The sequence below is a fragment of the Anas platyrhynchos genome, chromosome 13 (assembly GCF_047663525.1).
Source record: "Anas platyrhynchos isolate ZD024472 breed Pekin duck chromosome 13, IASCAAS_PekinDuck_T2T, whole genome shotgun sequence".
Taxonomy (NCBI): Eukaryota; Metazoa; Chordata; class Aves; order Anseriformes; family Anatidae; genus Anas; species Anas platyrhynchos.
Window position 1 is genome coordinate 14,707,811 of NC_092599.1, and position 26,872 is coordinate 14,734,682.

The following is a 26,872-nucleotide window of genomic DNA, read 5'->3' on the forward strand; positions in this document are numbered from 1 at the left end:
CGGGGAGCGGGGCGTGAGGGGAGCGGAGCGGAGCCCGCGGCGGTCCCGGTCCCGGTCCCGGTCGCGGTCGCCCCGAGCTCCCCGTGCCCGGCCGGGGCCATGGCGGCGCTGGGCACCGCGGCGCTGCGGGCCCCCCGGCTCCTCGCCGCCTCCTGCCGCCGCGGGAGCAGCCACGGCAGCGGAGACGGCGGCCGCGGGCAGCCCCGGGAGCCGGCGGGGAGCGGCGGCAGAGCGAGGCGAGGAGCCGAGCCCGGCCCCATAGCGGGCAGCCAGCCCGCGGCGGCTGAGGGGGCCGACACCAGGAGCTACCTGTGGGCCCGCTACCACGAGATGAAGAAGCTGGTGTACGGTAAGCGCCGAAAACACCGGCACAAAGGCTTCGTGCCGCTAAACGCAGCTCCCGGGGGAGTCACAGCTCCGTTAAGCTCCGGGGTTTAACCCAAAATGGGGCTGGGTGCCCGTGTGGTGGAGCAGCCTCTTCGCGAGGCGTCGTGCTGAGCCCTTTGTTTCAGTCACGGCTCCCCCAGAGCAAAATGTCCCGTGAAGAGGCATGAGCAGAGCTGGCCCAGGATGGGTTTAATCGTGGCTTCTATGGCTCAGCCACGCTGTGCCACACGGGGCATCGTCAGGCTGCTCCTTTGCTCCCCATCTCTAACTTTGATGCAAAAGTGAGTGAGGTTGGGCTACGGGCTGGGAGACATTGTCACGCCATCCGTTCATGAGCACGGCTTCAGATCCCAGCAGTGCCGTCTCCTGTGTGGTGACACCGAAACCAGAGCCAGGCCAAAAGGTGCTGCTGAGGTAAAACCTTGCCCAGGAAACACCATTCTTTTCATCCTGCCCCTTGCCTTTTGCCAGACCGACCCTCGAGGCCAGACATCATTGCATCTGAAAATGCTGCTTCCACCCTTGAAGGACAATGGTGACCTAGTGTCAGTGGTGGGCTTGACCAGGACTTGCGGTGCTTTGGATGATGCCTGAAGTGTCAAGGAAGGCTGACAAGTCTCTGTTAGTAAGCAGTGCCCAAAGTCCTGCTCTCTAGGAAACAACCCATCCCGAAACCCAGTGGGTCTGGGAAGCAAGTGAAGGTTTGGCTGTGAGGAAATGTGTGTTTTTTTCCTAGATCTTCTAAATGTAGCTAAAAATAAATCAGCTTTCCTGAGGAGCTTTTGAAAGAACTGCTAACTTCTTGCCTCCGCGTGGCATTGAGTGGTTAAGTGTGAGAACCGCTGGACACGGCGAGAAGTTTGTAGTGCAGGTGGTGAGAATTTGGGTAGGTTTTGGTAATGCTGAGGGCATAGGTCAGAGGTAGTCCTTGCTGTTTTCACATTGTACAGACCAAGAAATAGCTGTGCAAGCCACACTCAGCAGCGTGTGCCCATCACCTTCAGCAGTGTGCAGAGAGGATGGCTCCTCTGTGTGGTCACTGCGCTGGTGACTTGTGCAGAGGTGGCTTTTGCAGTCCGGCACGTTTTGATTCTGCTCGTGTTGCTAATCTCAAGCAGGCACAAAGATTTAAGGGGCTCAATCTCTACCAAGCCAGGAGGCAGCCTGGTTCTGCGATAATGGGAGCCAGGCAGATCGCCTGGGGAGTGTGCCTGTTCTGCAGGTTGTGGCACCTACTGGATTGAGCTGGGAACAGAAATGAGAAATAGCAGCCAGAACTGGAAGCTAACTTCCAAGTTCAGCTTTCCCTAACGTAACATATTTTTTCTAGTAAATAACTGCATAAAGAGCATTTGTCTAGTGCCTTTGTGAAGATTTTTAAATGTCATTTTGGAATAAAATGGTATTTTTTAACATTGCAGTTGATTTGCATAGGTTTTATTGGAGAGAAATCCCAAAATATTTGGGCATAATGGCGTGAATTTGAGTTAGTGCTCCAGAGTAACTTTCAGCTCTCTTTTAGTGCAGTTCTTCTGTAACTTAGTGCTCTGAAAATAATACTTCTGTCTGCCCAGGCAAAGCCTGCCCTCTTGGTTGAGGCATCTGCTTGAGCTTTTTGGAGTGCTTTGCGGGAATTGCTGTGACTTGGTACAAAACAACACTTCAGAAGGATAAAGAGGTGCATGGAAAGGAGAAAAACGGGCAGTTTGTCTATAGAAAACAAGTCCACGTGAGCAAAGGGAATTTTTATTCGTGGGGTGGAGGAGAGTGGCCATGGATAGGTCCTGCAGACTTGCAGGGTTAGAGGTCTGTGAGCACACAGGGTGGGGAGGGATGGGCATGAGGCGCCTCTTTTACGTGTTATTCTTCCCTAATGCTGTGGATCTGAGGCTGAGGGAAAGCGAGTGCTTCCTGCTGCGCTGGCGGTGCCCCCGGGAGCTGAGGAGAACGCAGGACGTGTCTGGCACCTCCGCCCGGGTTGTTTTCCAGATCAGAAGGGGCCATGTGGAGTCCTGAAGTCTCTGACCGTGGCTCACAGTTAATTACCCGCGTTTGTTTCCTTCTCTGCTGTCACTCTGGGATTGAGGGTTAGTGATTTATAACGATCGAGGGCTACTGCTTGCGAAGAGGCACTCGGGCTTCCCCAAAGGGACTCCAGCCGAAGCAGCTGCTCGGTGCCCCACAGAGATTTGCGCTCGCCTGGCGCTTACGCCCTGCTGTAACAAAGGCTCGTGTCCGAGCACGCTTCCTCGCGGTCTGCCTTGGCTGCTGGCTTCCCTCACACCCAGTAGCTGGGAGTGAGCTGGACAGTGCCGAGCCGTGCGTACGCCGGGATGTGCAGACACTTCCCTAAAACCGTCGGAGTTGCACATCGGGGCGAATTGTGCAAGCGCGCAGATTCCAGGGGCTGTGTCTGCTGCAAGGGCTGGTTTTCCCCTCTGTCCTCAGCTGTGTGCATGCCGGTTCCCCCCCGAGCTCGTACATCCTGGGAGAAGTGCTGAGCAGGCAGTGACGGGCTGCCACGCCGCCTGCTGCTCCTGTCCCACCCAGGCAGAGGAAGTGGCTGGGATTGCCCTTTTTAATAACCCAAACTGGTCTACGCTTTGTTTCTTCTTGCTGTCGTTTATTGTACCTTCAGCAATCCCTCGTTATGGAGAAAAAGCAAAAGGAAAAAAATAAAAAGGCATTTCCCCCTGGCTGGGCTCTGGTGGGTGTCTGTTTGCTTTGACTCGCTGATTGCCATGCAAATCGAGGCAAAGATCCCGGGCTGACGACGTGCCGCATGGGAACCGCGTCCGAGTCAGCAGCATGGGGCTTGATGAAGCGCTCAGTTTGTAGCCTCCCAGCTGATTATCTTAAAAAAAATAAATAATAAAAATATATACACAAACAGAAAGCCAAACACCTTGGAACGTGGCTCATTAAGCCAGGCACATAAGGGCTGTCATATTGAAAACAATCCCATACAGGCTGTTCCCTGCAGTCATTTGAACCTGGGGATTTCCAGAGACAAGGACAGGCCGTGGAGGAGAAGACTCCAGGAAGCGTGTGTAGGGGACGTGGTACACGGGAAGCTGCGGTGCTAATGCATTTTGGCTAGCGTGTGCACCTTCCTTTGGCCTTCATGAGGTCAGCAAGGACATGCTGTTACGTTAGTGACCAAATGTCTGAGTGGAGGAGAATTAGCCTGCCTGGAGGCTGCTGGAAAGCAACAGGGGCCCCGTACATTTGAGGCGGGCAGGGAGGAGCATGACTTCATCCGGTGGGTCTACCAAATGTGCTGTAAATCTTCGAGCAAGCGGCGAACGTTGGAGGAGCTCGATCTCCGTAAGGGTGTGGTGGCAGCAAGTGGGGTGCGTGTGCCATTAAAACGTGTGCATTTGTGATTAGCAGTGTGATTAGGATTTTGTTTTCCTTGCGAAGAAGGAAAATAATAACAGCCTACAAATGGCAGCGTGGATTTAGAAAAAAGATCTTCCCACAAGTTATCTGGAGGTGAGGGCAGGAAATGGAGGTCTGTTTGTTTATGGTGCAGGAAGCATTTATGATGAGAGGATGAAAGCTGTGATCGTCTGAATCTTATTTACATTCCCTATCTTCTAAAGTCCCAGTGGAAAGTACTCTGATTGCATCCCCTGTCCTCGGCCTCTTTCAGGAACTCTGCTGTCAGCAGAGTGACTGAAACGGGGCTCTCCTTGCTGCGTAGCCCCCAGGTCAGCCCTCCTGCCCCAGAGCGCTGCCTTCTCCTGGTAATTCTCCTCCGGTGAAACACACTTGAAGGCTGTAGGAAAGGGAGCTAGGAGAGAGGGTTGGGTGTGTTTTTGTAATGCATCTCTCCCCTGAAAAACGTTCCCATGTCTGAATCCTGTTTCTTTGGTCGCCTCTTTGGATTAGTGCTTGCAAATGTACGTTGGGATTTTACCTAAAGCACCCTTTGTAAATTCTGTGATCGTTTTAGGCAAAGTCTTAATTGGGAATGGTTGGTATCACTTTCTAATATTTTTTTTGTTCTAGATTCAGATGAGACTTGGTTTTATAGCAAGGAAGCACTAAAGAACCAACCCAGGGATTCTTGCTAAAAGCCAAAAGTTCAGGTAGGAAGGGAAGAAAAAAAAAAAAATCCTACCCGCTGATGCTGTGTAGGACCTGGAAAATGTCTGTGCTTTGCCTGTCATTCAACAAGAAAATTACCTGTCTCCGAGGGGGAGGAAATGTCTCCTCCTCCTCCTCTCTGTCCCTCCATGTGGATGTGAGTAGGGAATCTACTGCAGGGACCTGTTTTTATTGCTTTTTGTCACCCTGCAAGGGACAACTGCTGTGGAGTGAGAAGCCTGGAGAGGGTCTGTTCCTGCCCCTCCTGGTGTGGTGTAGCTGAAGTGCTCGGCTCTCCGGACTGGCTCTGAGAAGGACATCGAGGCTGTTCAGCTGCTGGCTCACTAAACCCCCATTTTGCCAGTGGTGTGTGGAGCAAAGTGTTATTCATGTGCAGTAGCCCAGGTTTTGGAGTGACCAACAGCGTGCAGCTGAGCTGTTTCCACAGCTGCTTATCAGAGGAGAGCAGATAACTTACTGCTATCAGCATTACACGCTCCAAGAGCATAGCTTAATGGTGGTTGTATTTTTCCCCTGTTTGTGTGTTTTTGTTGTTTGTTAGTTTTACATTTTGTTGGTGTTTGTACAAAACTGTTTTATCCCATCCATTATAATGAACATAAAAATGCCCCAGTGGTACCTGAAGAATCACAAAGTCTGGCTGCTTCTGGGGGAAACAAACGCCAAAAGGCAGACCTCAGAATTCCCAATTTGAAGGAATCCAGGTTCCTCAGGGAGGAGTTCTCCTGTTTGTGTTACTCATATTTGAAGTGAGGGGCACAGGGTTTCCTGCTGATGCATCCCAGCTGCCTTTCACATCGGTGAGCCTGCTGAAAATGCAGTTGCTGTGAGCTAGAAATCTGACACTTGAAAATTGCTGGTCAAAATTGGATAAGCCAGAGCCCAAGGACGTTGTTTTGTGTCTTCCTGACGCAGACGGTCAGGTTGACTGTTAAAATGGTTAGCACAATCGCCAGACAGCCAGCGGTTTCACAGTGTGCTTTCTCACGGGGAGGGTTATGTGTGTGGGCTAACTGGGGCAGGCTTTGCCTGCAGCACTGTGTTCCTTTGCTCTGCAGCGTGGTGCTTCCTGCTGCTGCCAGGCCCAGAACGGAAAGTTGAAATGTTGGTTTTCCTCTCAGTTTCTCTAATCTTTCCCTTTCCCTCCTCTTAGATCTGCTTCCGCCAGGAGTCTGCAGCCTCCTCAACCCGGCCGCCATCTACGCTAACAATGAGATCAGCCTGGGCGATGTGGAGATATATGGCTTTGACTACGATTACACACTAGCACAGTATTCTAACTTACTGCACTCTATGATTTTCAACACTGCCAGAGACATCCTAATAGAACAGTTCAAGGTAATGATGTGCTCAGAATTTCCGTTCAATTCATCTCACTGCTCTTTGCGACCCCCCAGCTGTGCTTGTGAAATGCAGCATTGTGCACATGTGGCAGTGACTCATTTTACTGAGGTAAATTTCACGTTTTGCAGTCCTTGATTGCAGAAGGGTTTGTCTGTATCTGGAATGATTTTTGCAGTCGGACAATTTACCATGCTCTACATTCCTGAGGTTTTGTAAGTATGGAGCAGGAGCCTTAGTCTAAAGTATCTGTTCTGCTTTCCCTAACTATGGAAATCGTGCCCACAGAATTTCTGGTTTGGTGGTACACAAGGTGGATAAACGAGGTGTGGGCCAGCACTGAAGTTGTACAGGACTTGACCTGTGCGGGTTAATGTGTGTAACACTGTATGGTGTGTCCAGTAATAGCCACCTTTGCAAACAGGGTGTCTGCTCTGTGCGTTTTCTTCTAGTCGTGTCCATCTCCTTTTAGAGCAGCTCTGCGGTGCCACTGATTTTCCAAATACACACATTGAATAAGCATACTAGAAGTCTCCTCACTGCCTGAGTGAATCTGTTAAGTTTTTGTTAGTGACCCTTAAATGAGAGGAACTATTCTGGAGGCTCCTGATCCTTTGTCTTTCTCCACTCATTTGCTTTGTTGAAGGGGCAAAACAAAGTCCATATGTTCTTTAGTCAGTTTATGCCTGAGATGAGAGGACTGGTAGGCATAAGCCAGCTCAATAGGTGAAATAATTTTGTTGATAAGCAATCCTTACATCTCTTACGATGTTGCTATCTGCTTTACCAGTATCCAGAAGGGCTTGGGAAGTATGACTACATTCCAGGGTTTGCCATACGTGGACTTCACTATGATGTACAAAAGGTAAGCTGTACAAAGTTCAGCCTCCTGGGCTTTGTCTTCCGTTGTGGTTTAGTTTTAGTGGAAATGCTTTCTGTCACTGTTTACAATAATGTTCATCACCAGCCTATCAGTCTGTGTGCTTATGCCTTCTGCTGCGTAGGTGGCTCTTGCATACAAACATCCCAAGGCAAAGGTGTCTTACGTGTGCGTAGCCTCTAGCAGCCTGGGACATGCTAGCAAAGACCTCTGGTAAACAGCCTTGCCAATTTAAGTCAGTTATTTCCGCAAGCTAATTAATTGAAAATTTAGCATGTTTGTGTGATTGTTTCTGTCTTTTAGGAAATTTACACAACAAACCTCAGTCCTGCATCTCCAGCAAGTACTTGCCAGGAGCAGAGGCATTATGCCTTGCTCTAATAATAGAAATGACTTGTCAGGAGAGCCCTTTAGGAAGCCTTCCCCACCCCCCACCCCGAATAATAGGACTGCCTGGAAAAAGATCCAAGCTACTTGAGATGCATGCTTCTTAGGAGCACAGGCGAGCAAAGCAAAAGCTTTAACCCTTTTTCAGCGTTTTGGACCCATTCCATGAAAGCCTGATGCCCGGTGATGTCATGCTGGCTGCTGCAGCCAGGCAGTCAGGTGGGAGAGCAGCAAAGTTGCTTCATTTTGCGGTAGCTTTTCTTATGTCGAGCTTTGAACGAGTTCAGCTCAGGCAGTACACTCTGCAGTGTGTGCTGCTCTCCGGTGGGGAGGGTAAAGGAGGGAATGAAGAAAATACTTTGTAGAGTTTTCCCATGTCTTTTGTCCTAACTGAGGGGACAGAATGGCAGCAGATAGCTCATGCCTCTGACTTTATAACATAACAAGTTAATCTGTGAGAAACTGAAGTTTCTTTCTGTTAAAGTCTGTTGCTGGTATATCAGAGGAACACAGAGGTGATGAGCCCAGCCAGGCAAAGTACTCTTTGAGCGAGCAGAGGGTGAGAATTCTCTCTTCTTGGGATCAGAGCTTCTAAAACACATGAAAACCTGGGTAGTGCCTGTCCAAGTCAATCTTTCAGCATATTTGCTTGCACTCCTTGCAAAACAGTGGGAGGTCTGCCTACGATGTAACAAGCTGCACCGATGTGGTGTAGAGATAAAAGAATGTGCCTGCAGGTTGTGAATGCTCTGTGGAATCAATTACCTCACCCTATGTTAGGAACAGGACAAACTTTGATGCTGTGTCCTGCTTTTATTTGCAGAGTGATACTGGATTGGTGTGAGGCTGTTTTCTGTGCATGGAGAACTTGTATTATGGTTTCAGAAAGGTGCAGGGGCAAGAGATCTCTCACGAAGGGGAGCCTGGTATGAAAACCTCAAAGAAAGCTCTACTGTTACTAGCCTGGAGTGCTTGTGAGCATCTTAACTTAAATGTCGGTTAGCGAGGGCAAGAATTAACGTAGGGAAAGGTTCTTGTGTGAAGAAAATGACTGGGTACAGCTGCACTCTAAGTCAAGACTTGCCCCCTTAGTTCTGTTTAACATAAATGGGATGAGAAATTGATCTCTTGTGCATGCAGAGCTCCTTTGGAATGTGTGTGCTTTTGGAAAGGAGATAAGAGGAGACTGTCTGAGGCACAGAAACATTGTCTTCTCCCTTTCTTTTTTCAACTGTGTCCTTGTCCACAAGCTGCATACCTGTCAGAGCGTAACAGGCAGCAGTGTTTCAGTTTATGGAAAGGTGGTCTTTTGCCAGAGAGGCTTCTAAAAGGTCACAGTTTGGATCAGTTTGTGTAAAAGTGTCTGGGGAGTAAGTATAGCGTAAAATACATAGATGTGGGATATTTGTCTTGACATTTGTTTTCTATATAACATTTGTGTGCAGCTTGAAAGTTCAATAAAATTTCAGTGTAAACTCACCTGATTCTAACAGTAAATATCTATCCATTGTCACAGAGTCTTCTGATGAAGATCGATGCTTTCCATTATGTCCAGCTTGGGACCGCATATAGGTCTGTCAGTTCTCAAAATCATTTTCTACGTGCCTGTATTTGCAGGTGTAGATTACTAAATCTGAGTAATCATGGTTCATGGTATATGGGCTTTTTATTTTTTATGTGCAAAGTATGGTCTCGTCTGGTTTATCCTGTTTCTACTTGCTTCAAGTGCTTACCTGGCATATAATTTCAGGGAGTTACTTCTCTCAAGGATTTCAAGCCAAGTGTAGGTGGGAAGACCTGGAGCTTTTTGTAATGGTTAATGACACATCTGGTCGTGTACTGTGGGTAATGTCTGAGCTGCAGCTGCAGCGTGGCTGGGTTACTGTCTATGAGTAAACAGTGCAACTAGGGAAGGACTCCCCTGTACAGCCTGCGTACGTGCCCGTCTTCTCCGAGCAGGAGCATATCCAGCAGTGCTATGCCTTGCCTCGTCACAGAGCTAAGAGGAGAGTGGTGTGGATGTGTAAATAAGCAGTGCAGGCATGTCACTAAAGCAATGATGCATGAGAATCTGGGCTTAGTTTATGGCCCAGCTTGTCCTATTTTCCCATCTCCTCCCTTGTTCTCCAAGGAGAGCTGGATGTGGTTTAGAATAAATGATTAAAGAGCACAGAGCAAAGGGACTGCTTCCACATGGTGCCTCCAAAAACAGGCTGGAGGTGACTGGGAGAAGACCCTGCCCCAGTGCGAAGTGGGCTTGGTGTGTTAGAGGTAGTAAATCATAGATATCTGTAGCAAAGCTCCTGTAAATCTGTGCTGTATTTCCCGAGCATGGAAGCCAATGGCTTTTTTTTTTTTTTTTTTGAACTTAGCCCTTTTGCTGTTAAGTTTCAGTCACAGTAAACACTCTAAGAATATTAAGAAAGGAATTTCATAATCAGAGAGAATTGGCTTCTCTGAGTGCTAGGTTTTTATTTGAAGGGAGAGAGGGTTGGTACTACCAAATATTTTACTGCAGCTTTAGAAAGAGATTTTTAGTGAAAAATGCCTTTAAACTTTTTTTTTTTCCTAGTGTCCTTTTTGTAACTATTCCTCCCGAAGTGTCTTTTTCCTAAACTGTCCTTTGCTTTTGAGCAAAACTTAGGTGACTTTTAACTTAGAGGCTCTACCTTGACAGAATAGGTAAGGAGAGAGAGAAAGTTGCTGACTGCTTGACTAAACAGCTATCACAGATTGTGCAAGAGGCAAAACCTGCAGAAGTCAGAAGGCTGAACCATAAGGACCATACAACTAGCCCTAGCTGTGGTTCTGGGTGGAAAACAACAATTCCTCTTGAATGGTCTGTTAGTGAAGGACTTGTTTGCTCAGGAAAACCAAGTAGTTAGGAAACCTCTTTTTCAGGAAGCTTTTATTTTCCTGCACCTTTGCATTTAATGGTGATAAACCTCATGGAAGCAACCTTGCCAAAACTACAGTTGCCCAGTGCTGCCAAAGTCAGGCCAGGGGGCCTATTTTGTTGGGGCAGTCCTGCCAGCAGACTGACAGCAGATGGAGGGAAAACCTGTCTGAACTCTGCTGGAATGTGGACAAAGCCCCTCAATTAAGTTGAAGGAATGAACAAGGTATTTGGAAAATGTCTTGGGGAAGGTTTTATGTGAATCTTTAGCACTGTGGAGCTGTCTGGCTCTCTGGCTGTCTCTTCCATGCAAAAGAAATGTGTGAGTTTTAGAAACGAGCCTGTCTGTCCCTGTCTTCCCTTTCTCTGCAGTTTGTAGCTCTTTGCAGGCTGGTGATTACTGACATGCTGTTCCTGTTGTTTTGTGTCTAGGGGCCTCAAACCAGTGCCGGATGAGGAGGTAATCGAGCTCTATGGAGGTACCCAGCACATCCCTCTGTACCAGATGAGCGATTTCTACGGCAAGGTATTGTAAGCCCTTTACTGCCGTAAAGAAGCAACTCTTATCAGATAGGAAAAGAGTGAATTGTATGAACTTGTAAAGGACTCCAGCTTCCCTTGCACTCAGAGAAGCGTGGTATCTGGTGAGCTGCAGTGTGTGTTTTTTGAGCTGCAGTGTGTGTTTTTGTACTAGTGGGAATTTGCCCCAGAGGTTATTTAGCAGTTTAGCATGTGAAAGACATCTGCAGAGCATTTCTGAACACCAGTGCTATTGGCCTAGAGCTGAATGGCTCTGCAGACTGATAGGGAGATGTTCCCTGCTTGTTCCTTTGCCAAATCCGGCTCCCAAGCTACCAGGGCAGCCTGCAGGGATGGTGTTTGCACTGAGTTGTGGGGGAGGGGGGTTGTGTGTGTACCAGCAGGGTGCTTGCAATGCCTTTAATTCTTTGGGTTTGGGTAGGGTTTTTTCCTTTGTGAAAGCGATCCCTGCCATACCTCTTCAGATCTCTTCAGTGCACCTCATCCATGGTCATTTCCTTTTTGAGGCAGAAAAGTTGTCACGGTAAAAGACTGAAACTCTGTAGGTAGGAGCTGTGGAAATCTTTCGGTTGCATGAGCAAGAGGAAGTTAGGAGAGATTTGTTTTCCTCAAGTGCCTAGTGTGGTGCTATGGGCAAGTGGGGCCATTCACATCCTTTTCCCCCAAGACTTGCTTTGTTTCTTGACCTTTGTTAGTTCAGTTGCCTATGGGGAAGCTGGAAGAAGGCAGGCTTCCTCTGGTAAATACCCCTCTGAGTCTGCTGTGTGAAGTCTTCAGCAATGTCACTTCTTGATTTTTCTCTCTCGGGAACAATTAATCTGAGCAGTTGCCTTCTGGATAAGTATGTACACTGCTTATAGCTCAGTGCTGATTCCAGTTTTCAAATAGAATGTTTCTGTTTAGAATTTGGTATCTGTCTGTAATCTGCGCTTGATTATCCTTCTGCTCTGCAGCTCTCCTCACTCTTGGCAAACTCACTAAGATTTAACCTTTCTTTTTTAATAAATACAAACGTGAAATCTTCAAGCTGTGTCTAGGTGCTCGTGCCAAGGTGCCTTGATGTGTTTCCTTGTGAGTACCAAAGCAGTTAGGTGTTTTCTTCTGTCCTGTAGTTAGTACTTGGCAGAGTCACGCTGTGCTTCCTCAAGTGATAATTCCAAAGGGACTCTGGGTTATAGTGAGGCAGACAGTGCGAGAGCTGATGGACATGTGCAGCTGTGGGAGATCAGCATCAGGAAGATACCCTGTCCTAGCTCTCCTTGCTGAAGGATCTCATTTGTTGCTTTTTCCTGTAAAAGGATGGAAGGGACTTTTGTCTCACTGCAGGGAGCCCATTCAGTGCTGCAGGGTGAAAAAGGCATTGTAAAAGCAAAATAGGAACATATTTGAACAGCATTTTGTATGCAGATTCTGTTTTCCAGAGAATGACGTTACAGACAGATCATGATACAGAGCAAAGGAGTACCTGCTGAGTTCCAGTCCCTTCCTTCCTCAGCGAGGTGCATTTGTTCAGTCACTTCAAAATGACTTTGTTACAATGAATTTTTCAATACTCATTTGGCCACAGAAATGGCTAGGGGATAGCAGTTTATTCTTCCCGAATCTCCTCTCCTAAAATGCAATGAGCCCTATAAGCAAACAGGTGGATCCCAGAGAGAACAGAGGTACATACATAATGACGTCTTGATCCAGCAACGTCTGCTCAGTCTGTGCCACTAACACATTAGTGGGAAAGCATCTGATTTAAGATGAGTTCTGGTGTCAGCAGGCGCGGTGCAACTGGTGTGGAGTGATGCTTTTGTAGGGATCTTTGACCTTGTTCCCCTCAGTGTGCCATGCTGATGGAGCCACCTGGGTATGGGTAACAGGAACATCTGCTGTGAGGAACACACTGTGGCCAATAACTTAGGCTCAGGTGAGGATCTCAGTGAAGCAGCATTTTTATTCGTGATTGCAGTGGTGGGCATCCGGCAAACAGTGCACCTACCGGTTCCATAACACAGTTTATATACTTTATTTCTTGACTGGGACCCTCCGCTGTTTCCCCACTGATCGGGTAGTCCAGGTTCACAATCTATCCAACGCTTTACAGATAACACATGGCTTTCAGTTGCTAGCCTGTTATTTTTTCAATTTTCTAGTGACTTTTTACTCTGTGAAGTGATAATACTTCTTTTCTTATCTGACTTGGCTTGACACACAGTGATTTTTGCTTAATTGCACTAAGGAGTCTGATTGTTATCTGCATTTTACAAGGTTGTCTGGTAAGTGGCCCAAACCAAAGGGTTTCCTCTTTGCTGTAGGTCAAGTTGTCTTTTGCTGGCTGTCTGGAAACTGTATAACCCTCAGCATAGTGACATAACTTTTGATCACAGCTTTTTTTGGTAACAGACCCCAGGCAAAATGCTGTTTGTTATTCCTTTGCCCTTTTGCATCTCATTTCTTGATCCCAGTTTGTGTTGCCCCAATATTGCCTTTAGTTAGTACTAGTCTTTTGTTCTACCCTTGTATTAGGCAGCGTGTGTCCTCTGTGCACCACCGTGTGTACCATCTGTGATCTCTTGGATACTGGTTTGATGTCTGTCTTTCACGAAGGTATATTATAATAAATACCTTCTGATGTGGACCAGTATTATTCTAGAGACTTACAACTGTTGGTCATGGATTGCTCAAAGCTCACGTGCATGGGCATGATGTGGCAGGATTGCCAGGCACCTCTGGTTACTGGGTTCATTGAGAGGTCTACTTTTCAAACTGCTATTCGCATACAAGATCTTAATAACTGTTCCCTTGGCTGATCTGGCATTTCAGTGATGAAAAATGAAAAACTTGATTTCAGTTTACTGGTGAGACTCACCAGATTCCTCTGCACAGGTGGTACAAGCTGAATAAACAAGCTTTATTGTGTTGGGTGCCCTCTCTGGAGCAAAACTTTGCTGTTGATCTGCTGATAAGTGTATTGTTAGGCTAAGAAAATAGTAAATATATGGGAGAGATGCGGCCTTGCCTAATGCAAGGTGAGTTATTACTTGGTCTGGATGTAATTGTCTATTTCCACCTTAATGTTTTTCTTAGCCCAGAACATCCTCCAAGTGGTCCAGCATGAAGAGTGTTTGCTTTCTGGGTTTGCTTTTTCTTTTCCTGAAGTATTTTTGGTTCAATGCATCTCCTTCATTTTTTGTTTCCAGGGTCCTTCACTTAAGCAATTTATGGACATTTTTTCTCTTCCTGAAATGACGCTGCTCTCTTCAGTCATTGATTACTTCATAACTCACGGCATTGAGTTTGACCAGGTCCATCTTTACAAGGATATATCTGTAAGTAAAATGTCAACTGCCTCATACCACATCAGATTTGTGAGCTCTTTGGCTTGTGAACTTTGCAGTATCCAAACCTAAGGGTTGCTGTTGAGTAGTCTAATATGAGTGTGTTATTGCTCCTTTAAATCAGAGCATTGCCAGGGAATATTCAGAGCTATGTTTTTTGGAACATTAGGTATGTGATTGTGCTACAGATTTAGTGTTGCTGTACATATTTCTTGCACAAGTGCCTTGGCTGTTTAGGTTGAAGGTTCTTCTGTGGGAAATACGCCACAAAACTTGCGTAAATTTTTTCTGGTTCTGCAGAGTGGTAAGCTCTGTTCTCCTGTTAATCTCATTTTTCAGAGGCTTGTTCTGACCACATACCAAACAGTTGGCCTTTTTTTTAAGGATTTCTCATGGAAAAACCTGCTCTTGCCTGTTCTGAAAATCCACCCCAACTTCCTTTGCATCCACAGAGTAGTCTGATCCTTTTGGGGTGTTCCTCTGTGCATGACTGTGGCTTTCAAGAGTGCATTACTCCAAGGTGCAAGTGGTGCCCAACAGCTTCACTCCTGCACTTGAAAGGTCTATACTGGATCATCACCACTGAGGGAGCGGGGTACTGTTTGACTTCTTAGTTAATGCTAGAGGCAAGATGTAAGAGTTTGAGACTGCTGTCGTAGGTGACGTTTGTTGACAGATGAGGTGTAGGCCCTGGTAGCCAAGGCCTTATTGCATGCTTTTATCCATAGAGTGGGATTTTGAGATTGTACCTCATGGGAATGTTATGCTCATTTTCCAGCAGCAGCCCGTCCATACACTGTTCAGACTTCTTATGGGAGAAGTGCTGCATCTATGCTGCTGCTTCTGTGATAAGGATCCACCCTGTTAGCTTCACTGCAGTCAAGGATTACAGCTCACGTTCTGACCTGCTGTTTGTGCTTGATAAGGGCATGCCAGCCAGTTTCCCACAAGAGCTGAACATGTTTGTAGGGTTGTAGTTGGTTTTTGTTTTTCCTTTTGGGGTGTGGAAAAAGAGAAGAGGGGACACAGCTGATTCCAGAGGTCTTCTGTCAAGAGTGTCTTCTGAGCCTTCTTTTGAGGTCAAAATGGACTTGTTCCTAGCTGAAGTCTTGAGAGCAGGCAGGTGGATGCCATAGCCTAACATAAACTCAATACAGGGCAAGGAGTGTGCTCAAGTCCTCAAGCTCCTGAGCACTAATCCTGGCAATTGTCTTTGCATCCTTGCTGAGGGATGTGGTTGTTCCTGAAGGAGTGACTGAGGTAGGCAGAGAAAAGAGGTGCAACAGAAAATCTGCGCCAATGCCTGAAATCTTTACTGAGAAGGAGGGAACTTATCAGAGCAGCTTGTTATTTTTCTGGACAATGAGGATAAAAAAAAAAACATTTTTGCAGAATTTATCTTTTTGCAGTGCAAGTGCAAAGAAAAGCTTTGTGGGCATGAGCACAGAGATCCTTTGCCTACACAGGCAGGTGTCAGTCTTTGCGTCACCCCGGTTGTTATTGCAATGCAGGCTCCCAGTAGGTTAAGTAAGACATGTTTGAACCTGATGCTCTTCCGTACGTCTTGGTGGTAATCCTAATTGCAGTGCTGTGTGTTTTGGAGCAAATTGAGTACTAGAGACGCTGTACTGAGCCAAAAGGGCAGTCCCCGAGGCAGTGGTAAAGCCTGAAGCTGGCATGTAAACCTGTAGTCCTGCTGCACCAGTTTGGCCACTTCGTCTTTAAAGTGAGAAAGCTTAAGCTGCTTTCCTCTGAAGGAATCTTTGTGCCCTGTTTGACACCTCCTCAGGCTATTAAGATTTTACCTGCAGAAAACTCAGTTTTCCCCTTTCCTTTTCTGTTGTTATTGTTGGGGGTGAAGAGCACACTGGAATCTTTCTGCTCTGTAAATGTAGTTTTGACTCAAATCCTAGGCGTTGCTTGCTTTTAGTGCCAGTGCTGGTCAAGAGGAAGTTGTTTTCTTTTTAGCACTCTTGCTCTTTTTTTTCTGTCTCATAGCTCAATAGGGCAGTCTCTTGGTGAATGAGATGTGACCTCTGCCTTTTTTACCATTCAAATCCAAACTGTGGAAAGAGACTCCTAAAACTCCACCATGCAGAGGTGCCTCTTCCTCTGTCATTGTCCTTTACCTAAACTCAGGTTCTCTCCCTGCCTTGAAGGAAATGATTTTGGGGTGACATGCATGTTTCACCAGCATGGCATTGAGACCGGGTGGCTGTGTGGTGGGTGGTGTGTGCAAGTGTTGCTGTAGGAATGGCAGTGGTGATTGCAGTCTGAAGGGGCACCTCCTGAAGGAGTGCACTTCAGTGTAGCAGTGATTTAAGCATCCTGGGGAGAGGCAGCCTTTGTGCTTACCTGTCTAGATTGTCATGGATGAAAATGGTACCTTGAAAACATATGCAAACACTGCAAAATGTATTGCTGCTCTGGAAATGGTCTTGTGTATCTGGCATATCTCATTGGATGGAGACTTGTGAAAAATCTCATTTGGGTGTGTCCGAAAATATGTTGCATCCTGGCCTCTGGCCTGGAAAATAGAGGAGATTTGGATACCCTTAACAACATCTGTTTCCACTTGAAAACCATCTTGAAAAGCGGGCAGCTCCATTTTGGCAAAAGAAATACCCTCCTGCACTCATCATATACCTCTGTGCCCGCTGGCTACCTGGGGCTCGGACTGGTAGCCTTCCCTGGCTCATGGAAGCCCATAGGAATCACAGGTGCTTGCTTCTCCTGTTGTTCACTTCAGCCATGCTCCCATCCTTTGGATCACATTTGGCAGAGCTTCCACAGGCATAAGGAAGTAAAGCTAGCTAAGGTCTGAGCCACAGAGGTTTGGGTGCAGTAAACAGTTTGGGAGTTATGCAGTCTTGATTGCCTTGGTAACAGGGCATAAATATGTGCTGGTTTTCAGGAGCAGAAAGGAAGTAGTGTTCTCATAGAATATCTTGAGTTGAAAGGGACCTACAAGGACTGTGAATTCCAACCACTGGCTCCACACAGAACCACCAAAAATCAGACGCGATGGCTGAGAGCGCTGCCTAAACTCCTTGAACTCCGGCAGCTCGGTGCTGTGCCCGCTGCCCTGGGCAGCCTGTCCCAGTGCCCGACCACCTCTGGGAGCAGAACCTTTCCCTAACACCAGCCTGACCCTCCCCTGTCCCAGCTCCATGCCGTTCCCTCGGGTCCTGTCGCTGTCCCCAGAGAGCAGAGCTCAGCGCCTGCCCCTCCGCTCCCCTCGTGAGGGAGCTGCAGGCCGCCATGAGGCCTCCCCTCAGCCTGCTCTGCTCTGGGCTGAGCAAACCCAGGGCCCTCAGCCGCTCCCCATGCATGTTGCCCTCCAGACCCTTCCCCATTTTTGTAGCCCTCTGTTGGACACTTTCTACCAGTTTGATGTCCTTCCCATACTGTGGTGCCCAAACCCACCCACAGGTGAAGCCACACCAGTGGAGCAGAGCGGGCCAGTGCCTCCCTCTGCCGGCCGTGTGTGCCTCAGACCCCCAGGGCAGGGCTGGCTGCCCAGCCATGCTGATGGCTCCTGTCCAACCTGCTGACCAGTAGAACCCCAGGTCCCTTTCCTCGCTCTCCAGCCTCTTGTCCCCCTCTCTGTATAGCCAGGGGTGCAGAATCCAGCACTCGGTCTTGTTACGTTTCATGCAGCTGGTGATTGCCCAGCCCTCTGATCTGTCAAGATGTCTCTGCAAGGCCTCTCCACCCTCAAGGAGTCAGCAGCTCCTCCTAATTTAGTATCACATGCAAATTTAATTAGTGTGCATTCAAGTCCTGTATCCAGATCACTTATGAAATCATTGAAGAAAACAGATCCCAAAATAGAGCTCTGGGGAACCCCACCAGTGCCTGGCTGCCAGCCTGATGTAACCCCATTTAGCACAACCCTGTGGGCCTGACCCACCAGCCAATTGTTCATGCACCCTATTATGTACTTGACTAGCTGAAAAGTGAATGTTTTGTCCAGAAAGATACTGTGAGAGACAGTACTGAAAGCTTTGTTGAAATATGAAAAGATTACATTGACTGCCTTCCCCTGGTCAGTTAGGTGGGTAACCTTGTCATAACAGAAAACTACTTTTGTTAAATAGGGCTTTCCCCTTGTGAACCCGTTGGCTGTGACCAATGACTGCATTGGCTTTCAAGTGGTTTCCAATAACTCCCAGAATAATTTTCTCCATAACTTTACCAGGCGCCAAAGTGAGGCTGATGGGCTTGTAATTACCCAGGTTGTCTTTGTTGCCTTTCTTGACAACTGGGACAACACTTGCCGGCTTCCAGTTGACTGGGACCTCTCCAGATTCCCAAGACTAGCCAGATAGGTTTTGAGGTTTTTCTCTTTATACTGTGTCAGCTTGACTAATCACTGTGCTCTTTTCAGCATGTCCGTGAGCCTTGCTGTACAAGTCCTCTGCTTCATGTCAATGTAGCATTTGTTCATTCAACAAGAAGAGGGGATGTGTCATTACTGTATTGCTCCTCAGTGTTGGCAATAAACTTGCATGTTGGGAAGCAGGAATGTTTGTAAAACTGAAACTTTTTCCCTATCCTTTTCTTTAGGATGCTATTAGAGATGTGCATGTGAAAGGAGTGATGTACAAATGGATTGAAAAAGACATGGGTGAGTTTAAGCAGAGCTCTGGTGCCAGATCTATTTTGTGTCTTATACTACATGGCATTCTGCATAGGATTGCTGCATAGGTCCTACACTCAGTTGCAGGAGTGAGATGAACATAAAAATGAATAAAATACTTGATTATGGGTAGAGTGGCATTGAGGACTAGGTTATATTTAGGGTCTGACGGAGGATCTGTTTTAATGGAAAAGAGAGCTATCTCATTGCTTGTGTTTCCGTTTTCCTTCTGCCTTTAAGTGAGGGGTTGACAGTCCTTGTCATGGTGTGAATGTGCAAAGGCACAGTCTAGAAAGACTAACAAGGCTTCCATTCAGAGGAAAGAAAGATCCTGGTAGGGACATGGCCCAGAATGACTGTGCCTGCTCATTGTGACAGTTTGGGATCAACCCTCTGAATCGCCAGTCTTTTCAGTTCCTCAGTCTTTTTCATCTCTCTAGGTTAGATTGATGAGGATGAGGAAGCCCATTTTATCACCTTAGCAGTTCACTACCTGCCCTACCTGAGATGGATCTAGCTCAGTCCTTTTGCAGCCCATATTGGTATAGGGGCTAGGTTTTGGTTTTATTTACTTATTTTAAGAAATGTGGTCATGATCTATGCCAAAATTTATTGATTGATGGATGTCTGTTTTATCCCAATATAGAACAGTATATTCTGCACGGTGACGAAATCTATGCTGTCCTAAACCGACTGGTGAACCACAAGAAGAAACTCTTCCTCATTACAAACAGTCCCTTTAGCTTTGTGTGAGTACCATTATTGCCCACTGATGCATCACCGCAGCACAGCAAGAGCTTTGCAGTGCAGTCTCTCCTCTGAGCATCTGAAAGTTGTACGCTAGTGAGTTTTGTGGTAATAGTGATGAGAGCACTCTAGAGGAACCGGTTGTGGTGAACATTGCACCCCGCTTTCTACACCACCAACTTTCACTTCTTGGAGAAACTATGAGTCTGTGACTGCCCACAGTGTTACAGAACTGCCACTTTCAAACTCTGGCAGCTGTGCTGCATCACAGACTTCTCTGGACTTCCTCTGGTAGCGGGAGAAAAGGTGGGACGCCTGGAAATGGTCAAAGTGCTACATCAATCCTCCATGCAATCAGACCCCCTAGTGGCACTCAGAAATCTCTGTGCTTTTTTCTTTGTTGCTGAAATGAGAATAGTTTTAGGACAGACTGTTGTGAAGATGCAATGTTGGCTGAAAAGGGTTCCGTTAACATTTCTGTTCCTTTTTTCCCCTAGGGACAAAGGAATGAAACACATGGTTGGCAAGAACTGGCGGGACTTATTTGACATGGTCATTGTGCAAGCCGACAAACCCAATTTCTTCACTGATCGGAGGAAGTATGTGTCCTAAGGCAATACTGCGGTGCTGCACGTGGGCCTGAGGTTTTGGGCCCCGGTACCTGGAGTGAATGGCTCCTCTTACCTTCCTGAAGAGCGGTTTATAGTTTCCTAAGTATAATTTTGATCCAGTACATATCCAGCCTTCCATTCTCATTTCAGATATTCTCTGAGGCTTTCATCTTAGTCAACAAAAAATTACCAGTCTGGGAATAAGTAGATCACGTGGGTAATGCCGAGGAGAAAGTGTGTATTTAAAACTAGCTATCCTAAGCTTTAACATTTTTTTTTGTGGCCTGGGCTTAACTTGGATTTTTAGGGGTATTAGCGCACTTAAAGATTTAGAAAGAAAAGTGGAATGGTTTGTATGACAGCTGGCTGTTTCTTGGCACTAGGTCTTGAGAGTGTGCCAAAATCTTTCCTTCTTCACTTCCTGAAAGCTAATATCCATGGTTTTAGTTAGTGGATATATGCTGCTTTGTAATTGGCAGCTCTGGAAGTCTTTGTACGTGGCAGCTGGGTTTTGTGGTCAGTTAGGAGCTGCCAAGGGGCTGGCTGATAGGCAGGTTGCTATCGTCACTTTGCTCTTTTGTTTATTGGTTTGGGGAACTTGTGTCTGCTTTGTTGCCTCAATTTACAACTGGCCAGGAACTACTGTATTTGGCCCTTGAGGGAGAGGACTGCTGTTTTCTCTTTCTGTATTTTCTTCGCCCACCTCCCAGGCAACTACCATAAGCGGGAGTAAATCTATGAACTGTATTTAAAACTCGTGCTGACCGGTAAGGGTTTTGTCCATGGGGTGTGAGTGAAATGTTGTAGAGATGTGGCCTGGAGTGGCCACATCTGGTCACTGATCTGGTCCTCTAGGACTTAAAACGTATGGCTGCGTGGTGCCTAAGGTCCACTCACATAATAATCCAGTGGAATGGCAGGGACATTCATCTGAGGTGAGGGGAAGCCTCCTGGTGGTGAGCTGTAGTCAACTGTGGAGTGCTTTCTCTGAGGGGAAGTGCAGGTGTGCCCTGGAGATCACTTGCGCTCTGGGAGGCCTTTTTTTCTTTTGTCCGAGTGGAAGGTAACCAGGCAGGCCCTCAGGAGCAACAGTGGGCACCTCAGGTCAGCTGCCAAGATCAGCATGGAGACTGTTTCCCATCCACTCCGCAGACTGCGTTATCCCATTAAGACATTCCAATCTCTGCTGTGCTGGGGGTGGTCTGGCTGGAACAGGACACAGAGCGTTTCAGGACAAAGCCTTGGCCTTACACCTTCAGAGGAAGTCTTGTTTTAATATTAGGCATTTAACCATTGGCATAAAACAGTTGCAGTCAATGGAAGCAGTCTGAAAAGATATTTCCCTCTCACGCTTTCTTCCTGAGAAGAGTGCAGAAAGCCCTGAAGGTCATTTCTCATATGGTGTTTTTATTATGAGTTGTTATTTAGATAAATAAGTTTTCCAATTTGAATGTTGTAGTCACTGGGTTACAACCATTAAAAATCAAAAGAAGTTGACATCTCTCCTCTTTTTTCCAGACCTTTTCGAAAACTGGATGATAATGGCTCACTGCAGTGGGACAAAATAAACCATCTGGAGAAAGGGAAGATCTACAAAGAGGTAAAGTGACCCGGATGTGTAAGGGATATGAAGCAAGAGTCTGGGGACTCATAATACACCTGCAGTTTGGGAAGTCACTGGAAAAGCCTGAAAATAGTGAGAAAACAGGAAAATCTGCTTAGTTCATGGTGGGGGGAAAATGATGGCCACTTCTGTAGATCACTTGTAGATGTTTGAAAAGTGAAAAATAAATCCTTGAAAAGTTAAAGAGTGTTTGCAAGGAGCCATGCTCTAGGCTTTGTGCTGTGCTGGCTGGTGGCAGTGAGAGAAGCCTTCTGGCCGTGTACAGGGGGGTTTTGCTTGGCCTGTATGGTATCGTTCCCCACATGCTTTCAGCGTGTCTCTCAGCATGTTGTGGAGCAATAGCCTTGGGATTTGCAAGCCTCTGAAAAGTCTTTTCAGCTCCTACTGGAATGTGCACATGATAAGGTGTCTTGGTATATCAGAAAGCCCTCCCAAGGTGTGTTATGCCTGTCAGTGTATGATAAACCGAGCTCTGAGCATGGTGGGAGATGGGTCATGCCAGGTGTGGGAAAGGCTGCACTCCCAGCAGTCACAGCTTTGCAGTTGCAGGAGGCAGAGCTGAAATAAGATGTGACGGAGCTGTCTGAGAAGAAAACTTTTTGTCTGCAGCTCTGAAACGGTTTCCTGCATAGCTCTGTGTGTGGGTGGTGCTTCAGAAAGGTGTATAACTGGAGTGATTTATTCCACCCAGCCCAGCTGGTCTTTGTGTTGGAGATGGAGGGCTTCCCAGGGCAGGGGAAAAGGGCAGAGCTGGGCAGTTATCCTAGGGTGTTGGGTGCTTGCTTTCTGCCCAGGATGATCTGTGCTGAGTTCTCTCTGCCAGGCTGAGTTTCTCCTCACTGCTGCCCAGTCTGTGTGAAAAGGGGAAGCAGGAGAACATCTTCTGCGTGTGTAGCAGGGGTCAGGCACAGTGGACACCCCTTGCTCTGTGAATGTCACCTTAGGAGCTCTGTTCTGACATCACCCTGGGTGGCCAAGAGCTGCATTTTTTCCCTTGGCTTTTCTTATGTCCCAGTCCTGAAACCTTTGTCCTGGAGAGGGTCCTGAGAGTGTGCTAGTCCCGAGCTGTCTGCAATCTGATGTGTATGCAGAGGTCATCCACGTCTCACTTCAAATCGTTTTGCATAAGATTGGAAAAGGTGGCAGGAGCTAACAAAGCTGTAAAAGACTGCCTAGCACTTTTAGGAAGGTCTTTGTAAGTGAGGAGAGGTTTCACACTGAGATGACTTCTGGGGTAGAGAATGAAGAAAAAAGGGAGATCAAAAAGGGCACAAAGTCATGCTCCCCTCTTTCTCCACTTCCTGAAAGACAAGCGTCAAGGAATGGGCTCTGGTGAACTTGCTGCCTTGGGGTGTTCTCCTAGCAGCTGGTCTGTCCCCTGAGAAAAAGCGGCCTCTGGCTTTAGGACGGTTTGTTCCTGGCTATGTGAGCTGTGGGATCCCACGGGAAGAATCTATTAGTGAGGTTGTGGTCAAGTAGCTGGGACCTGACCTGTGGTAGAAAAGTAGGTCATATCCTTGGGCAGTGCTGTTCAGAAACCTCTGGCCTGTCCAGTGGGTCTGTCAAAGGAGCTGGGAACATGCAAGCAGAGCTCATAGAAAGTCTCTCTCCCACGTGCAAACTTTCTCAGTGGGTTAGCAAGTCCCTCAGAAGAGAAGGTGCACCTCACCCATGCTGAGGGGTGACCTTATTAATGTTTATAAATGTGTAAAGGTGAGTGTCAGGAGGAGGGAGCCAGGCTCTTCTTGGTGACACCCAATGATAGGACAAGGGGCAGTAGGTGCAAGCTGGAACATAGGAGGTTCTGCTTAAATATGGGAAGAAACTTTTTTACGGTGAGGGTAACAGAGCACTGGAACAGGCTGCCCAGGGGGCTGTGGAGTCTCCTCTGGAGACATTTAAAACCTGCCTGGACATGTTCCTGTGGGACCTGATCTGGGTGTCCCTGGTCCGGCAGGGGGATTGGACTGGGTGATCTTTCAAGGTCCCTTCCAGTCCCTCACATTCTGTGATTCTGTGCAGCCCGTGAGGTGAAATCCTCACTACCTGAGCCCAGCAACTCCTACCCCCAGAACACTCAGGCTTCCTCCTGTCCAGCAGTCAGGCCTTTCTCATTTAGGTGTCGTTCACTTCTGGTCTCTCAGCTGCCTCCTGTTGCCTCCTGGTCCATGCAGTCCCCTTGACTGAAGTGTTTGGCCCGTACCCACATTTCTGTTCTCCTCTTACTTGCAGGGTAATCTCTTTGACTTTCTGAGGCTGACAGGTTGGCGTGGATCTAAGGTGCTCTACTTTGGTGACCATTTATACAGCGACCTTGCGGTGAGTAAAAAGCGCTCTCTTGGCTCTCAGTGCTTCTGTGTGATCCCCAGCGGGGCTTTAAGCGATGAGCACTGCGCATTGGGAGGGATCTGTCTGTGTCTGGGCTGAGGATTATGGACAGTTGGTCACCCAGGAGGCGTGTGTTGCCTGAGTTCTGCACCTCTGTCATGACTGTGTGTTTTGGAGGAAAACCTTGTTGCTGGCCTGGCAAGCCTGAATCATCCCAGGTTGTCTAAAGGGTGGCAGCAAGCCCGCACAGCTGCTGTGGTTGTGTTGGTCTGTAAGGGAGTGCCCTGCTCCGAGTGCTCATGTCTCTGGCACACAGGGCTTGGTGTTCTGCAGCATGTGGCTTTTGGGACCCTAACAGGACATAAGCACCCTCACTCTGCCATCACGCAGAAGGAAACTGGAGAAAGGGCTCCCGAAGTACTTGTGGTTAAAGAACAACTGCCGGTCTGTGAACTTGAGAGCGGTTTATGTGAATCCCTCATGTCTGGATGCTTCATGCAGCTGATCCTGGTGCCTGGGAGATGGGTGTTACTGGCAGGACCCAAACCAGACCGCTAGAAGGCCTGTCCCCTGAGGATCTGCGATGGGAACAGACCACTCTTCTAGGAAATAGGGTTGTATTTAGCTTTCAGTCTTCGTGTTGAACTTGTGGTTGTTTTTTCACCCTGACCTCTAGGACCTCATGCTGCGTCACGGCTGGAGGACTGGAGCCATAGTCCCTGAACTGGAGACAGAGATTCGGATCATAAACACGGAGCAGTACATGCACTCCCTGACCTGGCAGCAGGCTCTGACGGGGCTGCTGGAGAGAATGCAGGTAAAGAGCTCCTGTCTGAGGTAGCAGGTAGTGTGCTTTCTGTGTCTGAGACTGGGGCTTGGTGTGGGGATCAGAGGATACACTATTTTGCCTGTGTTCTCAAAAAGCATCCCGTTCTGCTCAAAGGAAGGTGGTGCAGAGGCTCTGTGGGTTTAGGAGTTACGGTAGAAAGGGGGGGGGACCTGAGGTGTGGCTTGCAGGACTGACGTAACCCAGTGCATGCTGCTGTTGTCTCCACAGATGTATCAGGACGCGGAGTCGAAGCAGGTACTGCTGGAGTGGATGAAGGAGCGGCAGGAGATCAGGTGAGTGACTGCCCTGCTTGCTCAGGAGCTCTCAGAGGCTCCTGGGTCTGTTTGGTAACCCATTTTGGGGAAACAGGTGCTGCAGCTGATGGCCTGTACCACCTGCACCACCTCCCTGGTGCCCTGTGTTGGGTGGGGCGCAGGGAAGGAGCCTGGTAAGTGCCTCCTGCCTACAGCTCTCTGTCTTTTCTCTCAGGTCACTGACAAAGAACCTGTTTAACCCCCAGTTTGGAAGCATCTTCCGCACCTTCCACAACCCCACCTACTTCTCCCGCCGGCTGGTGCGGTTCTCCGATATCTACATGGCGTCCATCAGCTGCCTGCTGAACTACGACGTGAATTTCACCTTCTACCCGCGGCGCACCCCCCTGCAGCACGAGGCTCCGCTCTGGATGGATCAGCTGTGCACGGGCTGCATGAAAACCCCCTTCCTGGAGGAGATGGTGCACATTCGGTGAAGGGCCGGGCCTTTTGGGGCCACGGCGTTTCACACGTGGGGGCCACCAGCACCTCTCTGCCTGCCACTAAAGGCTGTCTGACACTTGTGTAGGTGTGTGGGTGTGCTTATTGGGTTTATTTCCCCCCTCCCAGTGGTGCGTTGTGGGCTGGGCAGCGTTGGGGGGTCGCTTTGGGAACTGAGTGAGCTGTGGGGAATGCTGTAGGGGCAGAGGGGATGGAGAGGAGGCAGCGCTGGGGGCTGGCAGCTGCTGCCCCTGCTCGGTGCCTGGAGAAGGACTCGAACACACGGACACTTGGATGTGGGGGCAGCGCTTTATTGGGGCCATGGGGGGCAATGGGGCCAGGGGGAGGTACAGGAGTATAGGGAGGGGGCGTGGCCACATAGAGGGGGCGTGGTCACGGGGAGGGGGGCGGGGCCGTGCTCACGTGCAGCGGTTCGTAGTCGGGGGCGTGGCCGCCATAGAGCGGGTTGGGGATGGCGACCAGCGGCCGCTGGGGGCGGGGCCTGGCGGCGCGGGGCCCCGCCTCCCCCCGCGGGCGGGCCGGCCCCGGCTCTGCCTCCTCCTCCTCATCCTCCTCGCGCAGGTCGGCCTAGAGGGGGCGGGGCGGGTGTAGGGTGGGACACGGCCCCCTTGGGACATGCCCCGCCCCCTGCAGCCCACCCTTAGGTTAAAAAATGTATGAAAATAAAAAGGGGTTTCGAACCGTAAAATAAAAAATAAAATGTAATAAAGATAAAAGTAGGTTAAAAATGATGAAAACAAGAAAAACAATAACTAAAAAATAAAAATGAAATTAATAAATGTAGGTTAAAAGGAATTAAAACAAGAAAAATAAATAGAAGTAAAAAACCAAAATGTAATAAAGAATAAATGTAGGGTAAAAGGAATTAAAACAGAAATAAAAAAAGAAATCGAGAAAAATAAATAAAAATAAGAAACAAAATGTAATAAAAAATAAATGTAGGTTAAAAATGATGAAAACAAGAAAAACAATAAATAAAAAATAAAAATTAAAGTAATAGAAAATAAATGTAGGTTAAAAGTAAATAAAACAAGAAAAATAAACAAAAGTAAAAAACTGAAATGTAATAAAGAATAAATGTAGGCTAAAAGGAATTAAAACAAGAAAAAAGAAGAAATATCAAATAAAACCAAACCACTAAAAATGAAGAATGAAAACCCCGCACCAGCCCTAGGGCCCCGGCCATGCCCTCCTGCCCTTTGCCCGTACCTGCAGGTACCCGAACTGCCCGTCCCGCTGGCGCCGCTTCACCCACCAGTAGGCGACTCCAGCACCGGCTGCCAGCACCAGTGCAAGGCCCAGGGCTGACGCCAGCCCCGCGGCCACAGAGCCCCCGGGCTGGGCCCTGCCATTGACCTGCGGTGAAGAACAGTGAGAGGAGCAGCCCCGGCACAGCTCAGCCCCCCACATTGCCACCGTGGGCCCCTTGTCCCCGTTCTCCAGCT

General features: G+C 48.0%; 2 protein-coding genes across 5 annotated transcripts in view; one reads left to right on the forward strand and one right to left on the reverse strand.

Moving 5' to 3' along the window:
- Positions 1-25,489, forward strand: NT5DC2 (5'-nucleotidase domain containing 2). 2 transcript variants are annotated; one of them, XM_038186138.2, is made up of 14 exons: positions 1-349; positions 5,654-5,838; positions 6,632-6,706; positions 8,625-8,680; positions 10,437-10,530; positions 13,733-13,861; positions 18,440-18,500; positions 19,159-19,261; positions 19,757-19,858; positions 21,389-21,470; positions 23,727-23,813; positions 24,499-24,639; positions 24,880-24,944; positions 25,141-25,489. In XM_038186138.2, exons 1-14 carry the CDS (start codon positions 100-102, stop codon positions 25,400-25,402), a joined length of 1,692 nt encoding a protein of 563 aa, XP_038042066.2. In that variant the 5' UTR covers positions 1-99; the 3' UTR covers positions 25,403-25,489. The 2 variants fall into 2 exon arrangements, with proteins under 2 accessions (XP_038042066.2, XP_038042067.2); XM_038186139.2 differs by lacking the exon at positions 1-349 and adding an exon at positions 2,375-2,474.
- Positions 25,490-25,696: 207 nt separating this feature from the next.
- Positions 25,697-26,872, reverse strand: part of STAB1 (stabilin 1) — a 57,653-nt gene continuing 56,477 nt past the window's right edge. For all 3 annotated transcript variants that reach the window (XM_027467285.3, XM_027467287.3, XM_027467286.3), the window contains 2 exons: positions 26,637-26,783; positions 25,697-25,994 (listed from right to left, as the gene is read on the reverse strand). In XM_027467285.3, coding sequence (XP_027323086.2) covers positions 25,800-25,994; positions 26,637-26,783 — 342 coding nt within the window. In that variant the 3' untranslated portion in view covers positions 25,697-25,799. The remainder of the gene's footprint in view (positions 25,995-26,636; positions 26,784-26,872) is intronic.